Genomic DNA, 12500 nt, shown 5'->3' with positions numbered 1-12500 from the left:
TAATGGGCTGATCCTCAGAGCAGCATTCCTATCTAGTCAGCATCCTCTCTTTCATGGCTTGTCTCTCTCTGCAGTCTGGTCACACTCTGGCTGTGTTAATGAAGTCTACACATCCTATCACAGGGACAACTCACATAGCCAGCAGTCACACACCATGCAGTGCTACAGTACAGCTCTTTTATCACACTGAAATAGCTTTGGGTAGAATGTGTCAGAATGACATTGAGAGTGAGTCGCGGTGACAGTTGTAGTTACTGTGAGGAGACAGTGTTGTAGTTACAGCAAGGTTTACTAAAGGTTAGATAAAGGTGTAGCTGGTTACATGAAGGTTGGATAAACGTTGAATAGAGGGTTTGCTAGAGACTAAACAGACACCAACTGTAGTTTAAATACCAACTATTTGCTACATGTTGATTAGAGGTTGAATAAAGCTTAAATGAAGGTTGAATAGAGGTAAATAAAGGTTGAATAGAGGTAAATAAAGGTTGAATAGAGGTAAATAAAGGTTGAATAGAGGTAAATAAAGGTTGAATAAAGGTTGAATAGAGGTTAAATGAAGGTTGAATAGAGGTTATCTAAGGGTTCCTACCTCAGCCATGTTGATGAGTCCCAGAGCCAGGGTCTTGTAGCCCAGGATGGTTCGGTTCTTATAACGTTTACGCCGCTGGAGCATGATCTGGAGTTTGTTGGCATCTCTCTTCAAGAAGTGGGGGTACTGTGGTGGAACAAACACATGCACACACACAGGTCAGGATATCACACAGGTCAGGATATCACACAGGTCAAAAATGATAAATGAGTGAAAAGAGAATCATGACCTTCCTCTGTTCTCTTCTCAGCCTGTATAATTACGGAGGGAGGGAGGGATAATTGGAGTGCTGCGTAACATTCCTGTTCTCTGACCCGTCTCTGACTCCAGGATGTGACGGATCAGGATCACATAACCTTTTCTAAACCTACATTCATTATGCGCAGCACACCAACTTTCAATGGAAAGTTGAACCAAAGTTGAACCAACTTGAATTTAGTGGGATGAACCCCAGTTCCGCCTACTATAATGACCCCAATGCCCATGTAATTAGAAATGACTTGGCCATTTGACCTGATCAGGAAAAAACCCTGGGTTGAAAAACATAGTTAGGAATAGACTCCATTCCTTTCTAATCTTTCTAATAGACCAGTAGTAGTGTACCTACCTGTAAAGAGAAGGTGAGCTGAAGGTCTGTCTCAGTCAGGCCCGCTGAAGACAACAATATCTCATTGGACCTCAGGATCCTCTTAGAACCCTGAGAAAGAGATGGAGGCAAGGAGGAAGGAGGGGGGGGTGGAAGACCGGAAAAGAGATAGAGGAGATGAGGGAGGGAGGGAGGAAAGAGGGAAACAGAGAGGGAGAAAAGAAGGGAGGAAAGCGAGATCTGCTTGAAGATAATCATTGACGTACCACAGATAACTCTAAACAATCAGCATTCATCAACCCCATCCAGAGAGAAGAGGGATGGAGGGAGGAGGGGGGAGGGGGAAAGAGGGAAACAGAGAGGGAGAAAAGAAGGGAGGATTGAGAGGGGGAGGACCGAGAATGAGAAGAGAAGAGAGTAGTGACAGAGAGGAGAGGAGGAATTGAGGGATGCTGGGCATTGAATTGACAGAAGAGGAGAAGAGGTAGGAGAGAAACAGAGAGAGATAGAGAGAGAGAGAGAGAGAGAGAGAGAGAGAGAGAGAGAGAGAGAGAGAGAGAGAGAGAGAGAGAGAGAGAGAGAGAGAGAGAAACAGAGAGAGAGAGAGAGAGAGAAACAGAGAGAGAGAGAGAAACAGAGAGAGAGAGAGAGAGAGAGAGAGAGAGAGATATAGAGTGGTCTGAGCAGTACCTGTAGTTTGACAGCGATGACCACGGAGGTGAGGTCTTTATCAAGCTCCTTCAACATGATCAGCTTCTTCAGCGTCAGGTTGAACAGCCTGGAGAACACAGGAGGGAGACACTCAGAAACATGTACAAACAACATTATAGGAACGTTAGATTAACCACTTAACCAATATGGTACAGATCACGGTCACTGAGAATACAGGAGGGAGACACAGGTACAAACAACATTATAGGTTAATCCATGGTACAGAACACACTGTCACTGGCTTGTGCATTTCAAAAGGACACTGTACAGAAAACCACATTACATCACCTCAACGTTAGATGAACCATTATGGTATAGGATACATTGTCACTGGCTACTCAATTTTTACAGAGAAGGAAGGGACCTTTCATTTGCTTTTCCAATTGCTATTACAGTCAATCACAGCTAAACAAAAACTCAGAAAAGTAAGTCAACAGTCCTTTAAACTGAATCCACCTCAGAGACATACATTGCATGATGGGGATGCCCTCCCCACTCACCCTCAGCCCTCCCCACTCACCCTCAGCCCTCCCCACTCAGCCCTCCCCACTCACCCTCAGCCCTCCCCACCCACCCTCAGCCCTCCCCACCCACCCTCAGCCCTCACTCCTCACCCTCAGCCCTCCCCTCCCATCTACCCTCAGCTCTCCCTCCCGATCCCCTGGCTGCTCCCCCCACCCATCCTCCTCCACCCCTCCTCCCCCACCCCCTCCTCCTCCACCCCTCCTCCTCTGCCTCTCCTCCTCCACTCCTCCTCCTCTGCCTCTCCTCCTCTACCACTCCTCCTCCACCCCTCCTCCCAACAACAGAACAGTCCAACCAGAAGGTCAGTGTGTTGAATTACTCACATCTGGGGCCTCAGAGGCATAACGTAAACTAAAATTGGCCTGGACAGAGAGATGGAGGGAAGGAGGGAGTGGGTTAGGAGGAGAAGAGAGACAAAGGGGTTGTTAGACAGACAGACAGAGACAGGCAGACAGACAGTGACAGGCAGACAGACAGAGACAGGCAGACAGACAGTGACAGACAGACAGACAGACAGACAGACAGACAGACAGACAGACAGACTGTCACGCCCTGGCTCAGGGGACACTTAAATGTTGAGTCAGGGTGTGTATATTCTTTGTGGTGTTTTCTATGTTTTGATCTATTATGTGTATATCTATGTTGGCCGGTGTGGTTCCCAATCAGAGGCAGCTGTAGCTCGTTGTCTCTGATTGGGGATCATACTTAGGCAGCCTATTGGCACTAGTGGGTTGTGGGATCTTGTTCCGGGTAAGGTTTGTTGTATGTACAACCTTAGGACTTCACGTTTTCGTTTGTTTGTTGTTTTGTCGTGTGTTTATTCAGTGTAAATAAACATGTACGTATATCACGCTGCGCGTTGGTCTGACCCGTCATTAGACGAACGTGACACAGACAGACAGACAGACAGTGACAGTTATACAGAGACAGGCAGACAGACAGACAGAGACAGGCAGACAGACAGACAGGGCTAATGTGGCCTGGTAACAGCAGGGTAATGACTGTCATAAATAACCAGTTAGTGGAGCCATACCCCCTACCCTCTAGTCACTTTGTGTAGGTCTGATAGGGTCAGTCAGATAAATATAAGCCAGCTATAATTAGGACTGGATAAGTACATGGTAATACGAGCTACAATCTGCCCTCTGATAGGTTAGGTGGAAATGATCCAAACCATTTAGATCTAGCAGAACTTGGGAGTAGGGGGTATGGAGTAGGGGGTAGGGAGTATGGGGTAGGGGGTAGGGGTTATGGAGTAGGGGTTAGGGGGTATGGAGTAAGGGATAGGGGGTAGGGAGTAGGGGTTAGGGGGTATGGAGTAGGAAGTAGGGGATAGGGGTAGGGAGTAGGGGTTAGGGGGTATGGAGTAGGGGGTATGGAGTAGGGGATAGGGAGTAGGGGTTAGGGGGTATGGAGTAGGGGTTAGGGGGTAGGGAGTAGTTGATAGGGGGTAGGGAGTAGGGGGTAGGGGGTATGGAGTAGGGGTTAGGGGGTATGGAGTAGGGGATAGGGGGTAGGGAGTAAGGGTTAGGGGGTATTGAGTAGGGGGTAGGGAGTAGGGGGTACGGAGTAGGGGGTATGCTGATATGGATAGGAGGTTGAGGATAGTTATAATGCTGATATGGACAGGAGGTTGAGGATAGTTATAATGCTGATATGGACAGGAGGTTGAGGATAGTTATAATGCTGATATGGATAGGAGGTTGAGGATAGTTATAATGCTGATATGGATAGGAGGTTGAGGATAGTTATAATGCTGATATGGATAGGAGGTTGAGGATAGTTATAATGCTGATATGGACAGGAGGTTGAGGATAGTTATAATGCTGATATGGATAGGAGGTTGAGGATAGTTATAATGCTGATATGGATAGGAGGTTGAGGATAGTTATAATGCTGATATGGACAGGAGGTTGAGGATAGTTATAATGCTGATATGGACAGGAGGTTGAGGATAGTTATATTGCTGATATGGACAGGAGGTTGAGGATAGTTATAATGCTGATATGGACAGGAGGTTGAGGATAGTTATAATGCTGATATGGACAGGAGGTTGAGGATAGTTATAATGCTGATATGGACAGGAGGTTAAGGGATAGTTATAATGCTGATATGGACAGGAGGTTGAGGATAGTTATAATGCTGATATGGACAGGAGGTTGAGGATAGTTATAATGCTGATATGGACAGGAGGTTAAGGATAGTTATAATGCTGATATGGACAGGAGGTTGAGGATAGTTATAATGCTGATATGGACAGGAGGTTGAGGATAGTTATAATGCTGATATGGACAGGAGGTTAAGGATAGTTATAATGCTGATATGGACAGGAGGTTGAGGATAGTTATAATGCTGATATGGACAGGAGGTTAAGGATAGTTATAATGCTGATATGGACAGGAGGTTGAGGTTTGGTTACAGAAGAAAGACATGCATGTGTAAAAAAAGAGCCAGGGTGTTAAAACACCATAATGTCTGAAGGTTGATGATCAGTGTGCTATTACATTGTTTTATTGATTTATTTAACCTTTATTAAATAAAGTGATGATGAATCAAGAAAGATGACAAGGTAGTGTATCAAGGACATCCTACTACATGTTAATATTCATGATGAACTATGATCAAACATGATTACTGTGCATAATCATAACCCCTTTATGACTTGGAGTGTCATCAAAAATGTCCATGAAATTACAAAGTGAGCATACCAAATATCAAACACCTCCATCACGTCAATTTGAATTACAGACAGTCCACAGTCATGAGCCAAATTCATAATAAAAACAATTGTATGGAGAGTAATGGAGTCCAGGGCCCGAATTCACAGTGTCTCAGAGTAGGAGTGCTGATCTAGGATCAGGTCCGCCCCTCCATAAAATAATATTCATTATGATTTAAAAGGATAACTGATCCTAGATCCTACTCTGAGACGCTTTGTGAATACAGGCCCAGTAGGCCTAATCTTTACTACTACAGCTCTCTCCTGCTCTCTCCTAGCGTGGGGCTGTGTCTGCCTCTCTCATCGACTGTCTCTATTAACTCTCTCGCTCTCTCTCTCTTGCGCTCTCTTTCCCCTCTCTCCCTCTCTCTCTCTTCCCCCCTCTCACTCTTTCCCTCTCTCTCTCTCTCTCTCTCTCTCTCTCTCTCTCCCTCCTTCTGCCCCTCTCCATCTCGCTCTTGCTCTCAATCTCTCCCTCTCTCTCTCCATCCGCCTCTCTCTCTCTCTTTCTCGCTCCCCTCCCTTTCTCTTGACACTAGGGTCAGACTGACTTGTAAAACACCAAGGATCCCTGTTTACATAAATGGTACTCTCCCTGTGTGTGTGTGTGTGTGTGTGTGTGTGTGTGTGTGTGTGTGTGTGTGTGTGTGTACGTGCGTGTGCATACGTGCATGCGTGTGCGTGTGTCAGGAGTGTTAGCCACCTGCCTTTTGAAATACCACAGAAAATACCATAGTGTTTTTTACAGCTAAATTAAGCTAAATGTACAGCTAAATTAATGCTAAATGTACAGATAAATGAATGCTAATCTAATCTCTTCTCTCACTGATATTTATTCTAAAGTCTTAGGCATCTGTCTGCAACAACATAAATCCCCTATTTTGACGTATGAAATGGGGCTAGGCTTGTCAACAATACAAAGCCTTTGCATTAATTCTCCATCACGGCTTTAGTAGGGAAAGGAATAAATATGGATGAAACTGTGATATTACACACACACACACACACACACACACACACACACACACACACACACACACACACACACACACAAAAAAAAAAAAAAAAAAAAAAAAACACACACACACACACACACACACACACACACACACACACACACACACACACACACACACACACACACACACACACCAGGCTATTGGAGGAGATTTAAATTCCTGACTGTGGCTTTAAGAAGCAGGTGCAATATGGTTCCCTTGGTAACAGACACTACCATGGGACATGACCTTGCTGTGTCATCTGTTTCATACAAGCAAGCTGCGTCCGAGACACACAACACACAACACAAGACACACACATACCTCCCCACGTTTCCACTTCCCTCCTGTGCATTTTCTCAATCGTTCTGCCTGACCTTCAGAATGCCCCCTCCCTCCCTCCTTCCCTCCATATATAGGTAATAGGGGGTCATTTGGAACACATCCGAACACCTATTATCCTCAGCAGTCAGGGGGAAAGACAAGCGCACGGTTTAATTGTTACAGTCCGGCTGTAAGGTTCTGTATTTGTTTTCTTAGTCAACCTTGTGTTCTTGAACGTAGCCCTGTATCTTTGTGTTCTTGAACGTAGCCCTGTTTCTTTGTGTTCTTGAACGTAGCCCTGTATCTTTGTGTTCTTGAACGTAGCCCTGTCTTTCATTTTTGTTCATTGATTTCACCTGTGTTAGTTACTCACCTGGTCTCATCAGCTCCTTATTTAGTTCAGTTCTTTCTGTTTGTGCCTTGTTATAGATTGTTTGTGAGAACCAGTTATAGTCTTCAGTCCTAGTTTTGATTCTCCTGCCTGTTTGCCTACCTGTGTATGACCATTGCCTGCCTGTGACCACGATTCCTGCCTCCTGCGAAGGCCTAATAAACACCTGCCACGCTCTGCGCGTGAATCTACACCTTTTTCTCCCTGAGTATTCATTACACCGGCTTCAAACGCACTAACCGTCCTTCTGACCTCTGACCGTGTGCTAGGGGAGTGGTGTACCGTTGCCTGGTTCCTTCAGTGTGGAGTCCAAAAGGGATCATAAGCCTCTTGGGGGGATTTGAAAAATGAAAAGGGCACCATGTCAGGATACACCACCACCCTTCAACCCTTCACATACACACATCTACACACACCCACAAACCTGACAGTAAGGCTCCTTCAATCGGTGTGAGGTGATAGCCATGGAACAAGAGGAAGGAGGAGGTGGGTGGAGGACATTAAATGACAGAAAATATGGCCATGGTTCTGAGCCATTTTGAAGGGAAACTGACAACAGTTTTAAAATAGAACTGTTGAAGTCTAACGACTGCATGTATCAAGGGAAAAACACTGTGGAGATGAAGACGTCTGCTGTTGTTGCTATTGTTGGGAAGACAAGCTGTAACATTTATTTCAAATCCCCTATTAATACTGTAGAAACCCCAGTGTAACCCCAGTGTCACAATGTAGTGTTGTTTCCTGTAGGGACACAACAGATTACATACACTGCTCAAAAAAATAAAGGGAACACTTAAACAACACAATGTAACTCCAAGTCAATCACACTTCTGTGAAATAAAACTGTCCACTTAGGAAGCAACACTGATTGACAATAAATGTCACATGCTGTTGTGCAAATGGAATAGACAACAGGTGGAAATTATAGGCAATTAGCAAGACACCCCCAATAAAGGACTGGTTTTGCAGGTGGTGACCACAGACCACTTCTCAGTTCCTATGCTTCCTGGCTGATGTTTTGGTCACTTTTGAAGGCTGGCGGTGCTTTCACTCTAGTGGTAGCATGAGACGGAGTCTACAACCCACACAAGTGGCTCAGGTAGTGCAGCTCATCCAGGATGGCACATCAATGCAAGCTGTGGCAAGAAGGTTTGCTGTGTCTGTCAGCGTAGTGTCCAGAGCATGGAGGCGCTACCAGGAGACAGGCCAGTACATCAGGAGACGTGGAGGGAGGCCGTAGGAGGGCAACAACCCAGCAGCAGGACCGCTACCCCCCGCCTTTGTGCAAGGAGGAGCAGGAGGAGCACTGCCAGAGCCCTGCAAAATGACCTCCAGCAGGCCACAAATGTGCATGTGTCTGCTCAAACGGTCAGAAACAGACTCCATGAGGGTGGTATGAGGGCCCGACGTCCACAGGTGGGGGTTGTGCTTACAGCCCAACACCGTGCAGGACGTTTGGCATTTGCCAGAGAACACCAAGATTGGCAAATTCGCCACTGGCGCCCTGTGCTCTTCACAGATGAAAGCAGGTTCACACTGAGCACATGTGACAGACGTGACAGAGTCTGGAGACGCTGTGGAGAACGTTCTGCTGCCTGCAACATCCTCCAGCATGACCGGTTTGGCGGTGGGTCAGTCATGGTGTGGGGTGGCATTTCTTTGGGGGGCCGCACAGCCCTCCATGTGCTCGCCAGAGGTAGCCTGACTGCCATTAGGTACCGAGATGAGATCCTCAGACCCCTTGTGAGACCATATGCTGGTGCGGTTGGCTCTGGGTTCCTCCTAATGCAAGACAATGCTAGACCTCATGTGGCTGGAGTGTGTCAGCAGTTCCTGCAAGAGGAAGGCATTGATGCTATGGACTGGCCCGCCCATTCCCCAGACCTGAATCCAATTGAGCACATCTGGGACATCATGTCTCACTCCATCCACCAACGCCACGTTGCACCACAGACTGTCCAGGAGTTGGCGGATGCTTTAGTCCAGGTCTGGGAGGAGATCCCTCAGGAGACCATCCGCCACCTCATCAGGAGCATGCCCAGGCGTTGTAGGGAGGTCATACAGGCACGTGAAGGCCACACACACTACTGAGCCTCATTTTGACTTGTTTTAAGGACATTACATCAAAGTTGGATCAGCCTGTAGTGTGGTTTTCCACTTTAATTTTGAGGGTGACTCCAAATCCAGACCTCCATGGGTTGATAAATTTGATTTCCATTGATAATTTTTGTGTGATTTTGTTGTCAGCACATTCAACTATGTAAGTATTTAATAAGATTATTTCATTCATTCATTCAGATCTAGGATGTGTTATTTTAGTGTTCCCTTAATTTTTTTTAGCAGTGTATTTAATACCAGTACAGTACATTTCCAGCTGAATTCTCATGTATTCTGGAATTCGTCAAATATAAAGCTCAGCTGAACTAAAATCCACGGTTTGGCGTCAGAATTGACCAGAGGTCATCATTGGTTATGTTTAGGGCTGTGACGATTGTGGAATTTTGGGTAATGATTAATTGTCATGCAAACGGCCACGGTTATTGTAAAAATTGTAATTTTTGTTGAAAAATATGTTGAGCGTGTAATGCATCTCAGAAAATGAGCTACGACAAACCTAATGAATACAACATAGCTTTGGTAACACCCGTCTCAAAAACAAATGGTTCTGACCGCTTCAAACTTTTGGAAATGAAGCTTCTCCTCCCAACGATGCCGTTCTGCTCATAAAATGACTATCAACTTTACCCACTTCATGTAAAAATTGAAAACTGCTATTGGGTAAATCATATCTACGTGAATATAAAGTTCAATCCCCCTTCTCCTAAAATGAATATGTATTAAGACAATTATTAGATATTGTCCATAATGGTCTATTACACGAATATATGATAATTGTGCCAGCGCTAGTTATGTTATGGTTGAGAAGAGACCGACGCAGACCATTATCATTGGGTTGCGTTAAGGTCGACCGATGCAGACCGTTATCATTGGGTTGTGTTAAGGTCGACCGATGCAGACCGTTATCATTGGGTTGTGTTAAGGTCGACCGATGCAGACCGTTATCATTGGGTTGTGTTAAGGTCGACCGATGCAGACCATTATCATTGGGTTGTGTTAAGGTCGACCGATGCAGACCGTTATCATTGGGTTGTGTTAAGGTCGAACGATGCAGTGCGTTATTGTTACGAACCCCGTGGCTTTAAAAGTCTAGGGTGGATGGAAAAGAGGCCCGCAACATAACTCATGCAAATTAGGCTATTGCCAAGGAACGGTGAGAACAAAATACGCCAACAATCAAATGCTACCGTCAAACACACAATGTTTATTTATAAAACACACGGTAAATGGTTTGGGGAAAAGGGGCTGAGCTGGACCCAAGGAATGAAACAATAAAGTCAAAAAACCCTAAACTGATCTTGCCTGCCTCAATAACTACTAAGCTTACTGCTAACCATACAAAAATACAGTGGGTGATCCGCTCAGGTCTAACTAGTGTGTTTAGACAAGGTTTTCCTACAGGTAGTGTATGCCCAAGGGCGACTTGCTAAATCCCCCTTTTCCCAGGCACAAACAAACAATATAGGTACCATACAGACTAAACAGTTAATGAGTGAGTACACAAAAAACAAGACACCACCGTATACATACTCACAAACAAAAAGAGTCTCTCTGTCAGCAAACACAACTGACTAGCTTTTAACACAAGGGGATGTGTGATATGATTGGGTAAGAAAACAGAAACAGGTGGTGCAATCAGGAGAAATGTCCACTGATTGGTCCCCTCAGCAATCAGCAGATTAACTGATGACTGACAGGTGGGACACACCAACGACCTCCAATCAGGAACACCAAGGACACCTGTGATTAGGGCAGTAGGAGAGGAAAAACACATACAGGATACCTGTATCCGTAACAGTTATCATTGGGTTGCTTTAAGGTCGAACGATGCAGTGCGTTATCATTGGGTTGCGTTAAGGTTGACCGACACAGACCGTTATCATTGGGTTGCGTTAAGGTTGACCGACGCAGACCGTTATCATTGGGTTGCGTTAAGGTTGACCGACGCAGACCGTTATCATTGGGTTGCGTTAAGGTCGACCGACAAAGACAGTTATAATTGGGTTGTGTTAAGGTCGACCGAAACAGACAGTTATAATTGGGTTGTGTTAAGGTCGACCGACACAGACCATTATCATTGGGTTGTGTTAAGGTCGACCGACACAGACAGTTATAATTGGGTTGTGTTAAGGTCGTAGCTATAGTAGTAGCTATAGGGCTTTAGAGGTGTGTTTTGTGTTAACTGGGTCTATCTCCCTATAGGAGTAGCTCCATAGTGCCAGGGGCCAATCACCAGCCATGCAGGACAGTGAGTCACAGAACTCTCCAATCTGGTCACCGTCGAATCCCAACACCCTGACCACTGACGACTGACTGAGCCAATGGGGCTGCCGCAGGGATGGAGCCCCAGTTAGGAGTAGACAGAGACGTCACAGCCCATTGGATGGCTTGGCTGTCAATCATAATGGGTGGAGATGGGGAATGTGCTTGAGGGTGAAGATAGTAAAAGGAATTGCGGTGTCTGCATGCGTGGAGGTTGATTAGCATGCGTCTCAGCCAACCAGACAGACTCCAGAGGGACTAGGGATCTACAGTGCTTTCAGAAAGTATTCACACCAAGGGCTGTTACGGTGACCGTATTACCGCCACACCGGCGGTCATGAGCCATGAAGGCAGTCAAATTCCACATGACCGTTTAGTCACGGTAATTAGGCTTCTCCAAGCTCTGATGTTGCTGATGGTCATTAGTAGCCTACCAAACTTGCTAACTGCCTGGTACTCAGCACTCTATTGTCCCTCTAATCACCCTGACATCAATGCAAATGTTTTCGAAAATCTAATCAAACACTTAATGAGAGCCCATGAGCTCATGTTGCGTAACATTTCTATAGGCTATGCAATTGCGGGAGAAAACACAGAGTGATGGCAGCTAATAAAAATAGGAGGATCCTATCAGCTTTCTATAGGCTAGGACTACTATATTTATTTCTCAACTTTCCTAATATTAAGTACATTGCTTATATTTACAATAGGAGTATAGCCTACCTGGCTGGCATGAAAATAAACCACGGGTAAAAGCGTCCTCCATTCGCTATTTAAGTGCATTGATGTCATGTTTTTTTTCCCCGCTGCCCCTGTTTTGATACAGGTGCATGATAAATGGTCCATTCTAAATCAAAACAAATGTCACACATATATTATTTAGTATATGGAAATCCAAAATAGTCTGATGGGTGACAATATTAGCCTATCACTTGTGAATTATATAATTTACTTGTGAATGATTCCCAGCATAAGAAACAACCTCATGTAGTCTAGCCCATAGGCCTATACGTTTTAATAAGGTTTGTATCACAACTAAAGTGGCCAAATAACTTCTTAAAATTAAGCACATTAATCTGCTTTACAAGAGGTGTAGAGCCGAACTGGCATATATAAGCAGCGCGTGAGTTTCAAGTTTGGGGAAGATAATCTACACTATAAAAATGCATTACATTAATAAAAGCATTACATGCATTATTGCATTTGCGGTCACTTTTGATAATGGTGTTTTCCGCTAATGGAACATTTGCGCTTATAGCCTACTACCATGTGCCCAT

The 12500-nt window shown here is 45.1% G+C and overlaps 1 protein-coding gene across 2 annotated transcripts in view; it reads right to left on the bottom strand.

Annotated features, from left to right (window-relative positions):
- Positions 1–12500, bottom strand: part of LOC123483157 (phosphofurin acidic cluster sorting protein 1-like) — a 67050-nt gene that overhangs the window by 13937 nt on the left and 40613 nt on the right. For both annotated transcript variants that reach the window (XM_045212669.1, XM_045212670.1), the window contains exons 2-4: positions 1866–1953; positions 1197–1286; positions 590–715 (exon numbers count right to left, since the gene is read on the bottom strand). In XM_045212669.1, the coding sequence (XP_045068604.1) occupies positions 590–715; positions 1197–1286; positions 1866–1953 (304 nt within the window). The remainder of the gene's footprint in view (positions 1–589; positions 716–1196; positions 1287–1865; positions 1954–12500) is intronic.

Source organism: Coregonus clupeaformis, unplaced genomic scaffold, assembly GCF_020615455.1.
Source record: "Coregonus clupeaformis isolate EN_2021a unplaced genomic scaffold, ASM2061545v1 scaf0039, whole genome shotgun sequence".
In the NCBI taxonomy this organism is placed as follows: Eukaryota; Metazoa; Chordata; class Actinopteri; order Salmoniformes; family Salmonidae; genus Coregonus; species Coregonus clupeaformis.
This window is presented reverse-complemented; position numbering and strand designations above follow the sequence as displayed.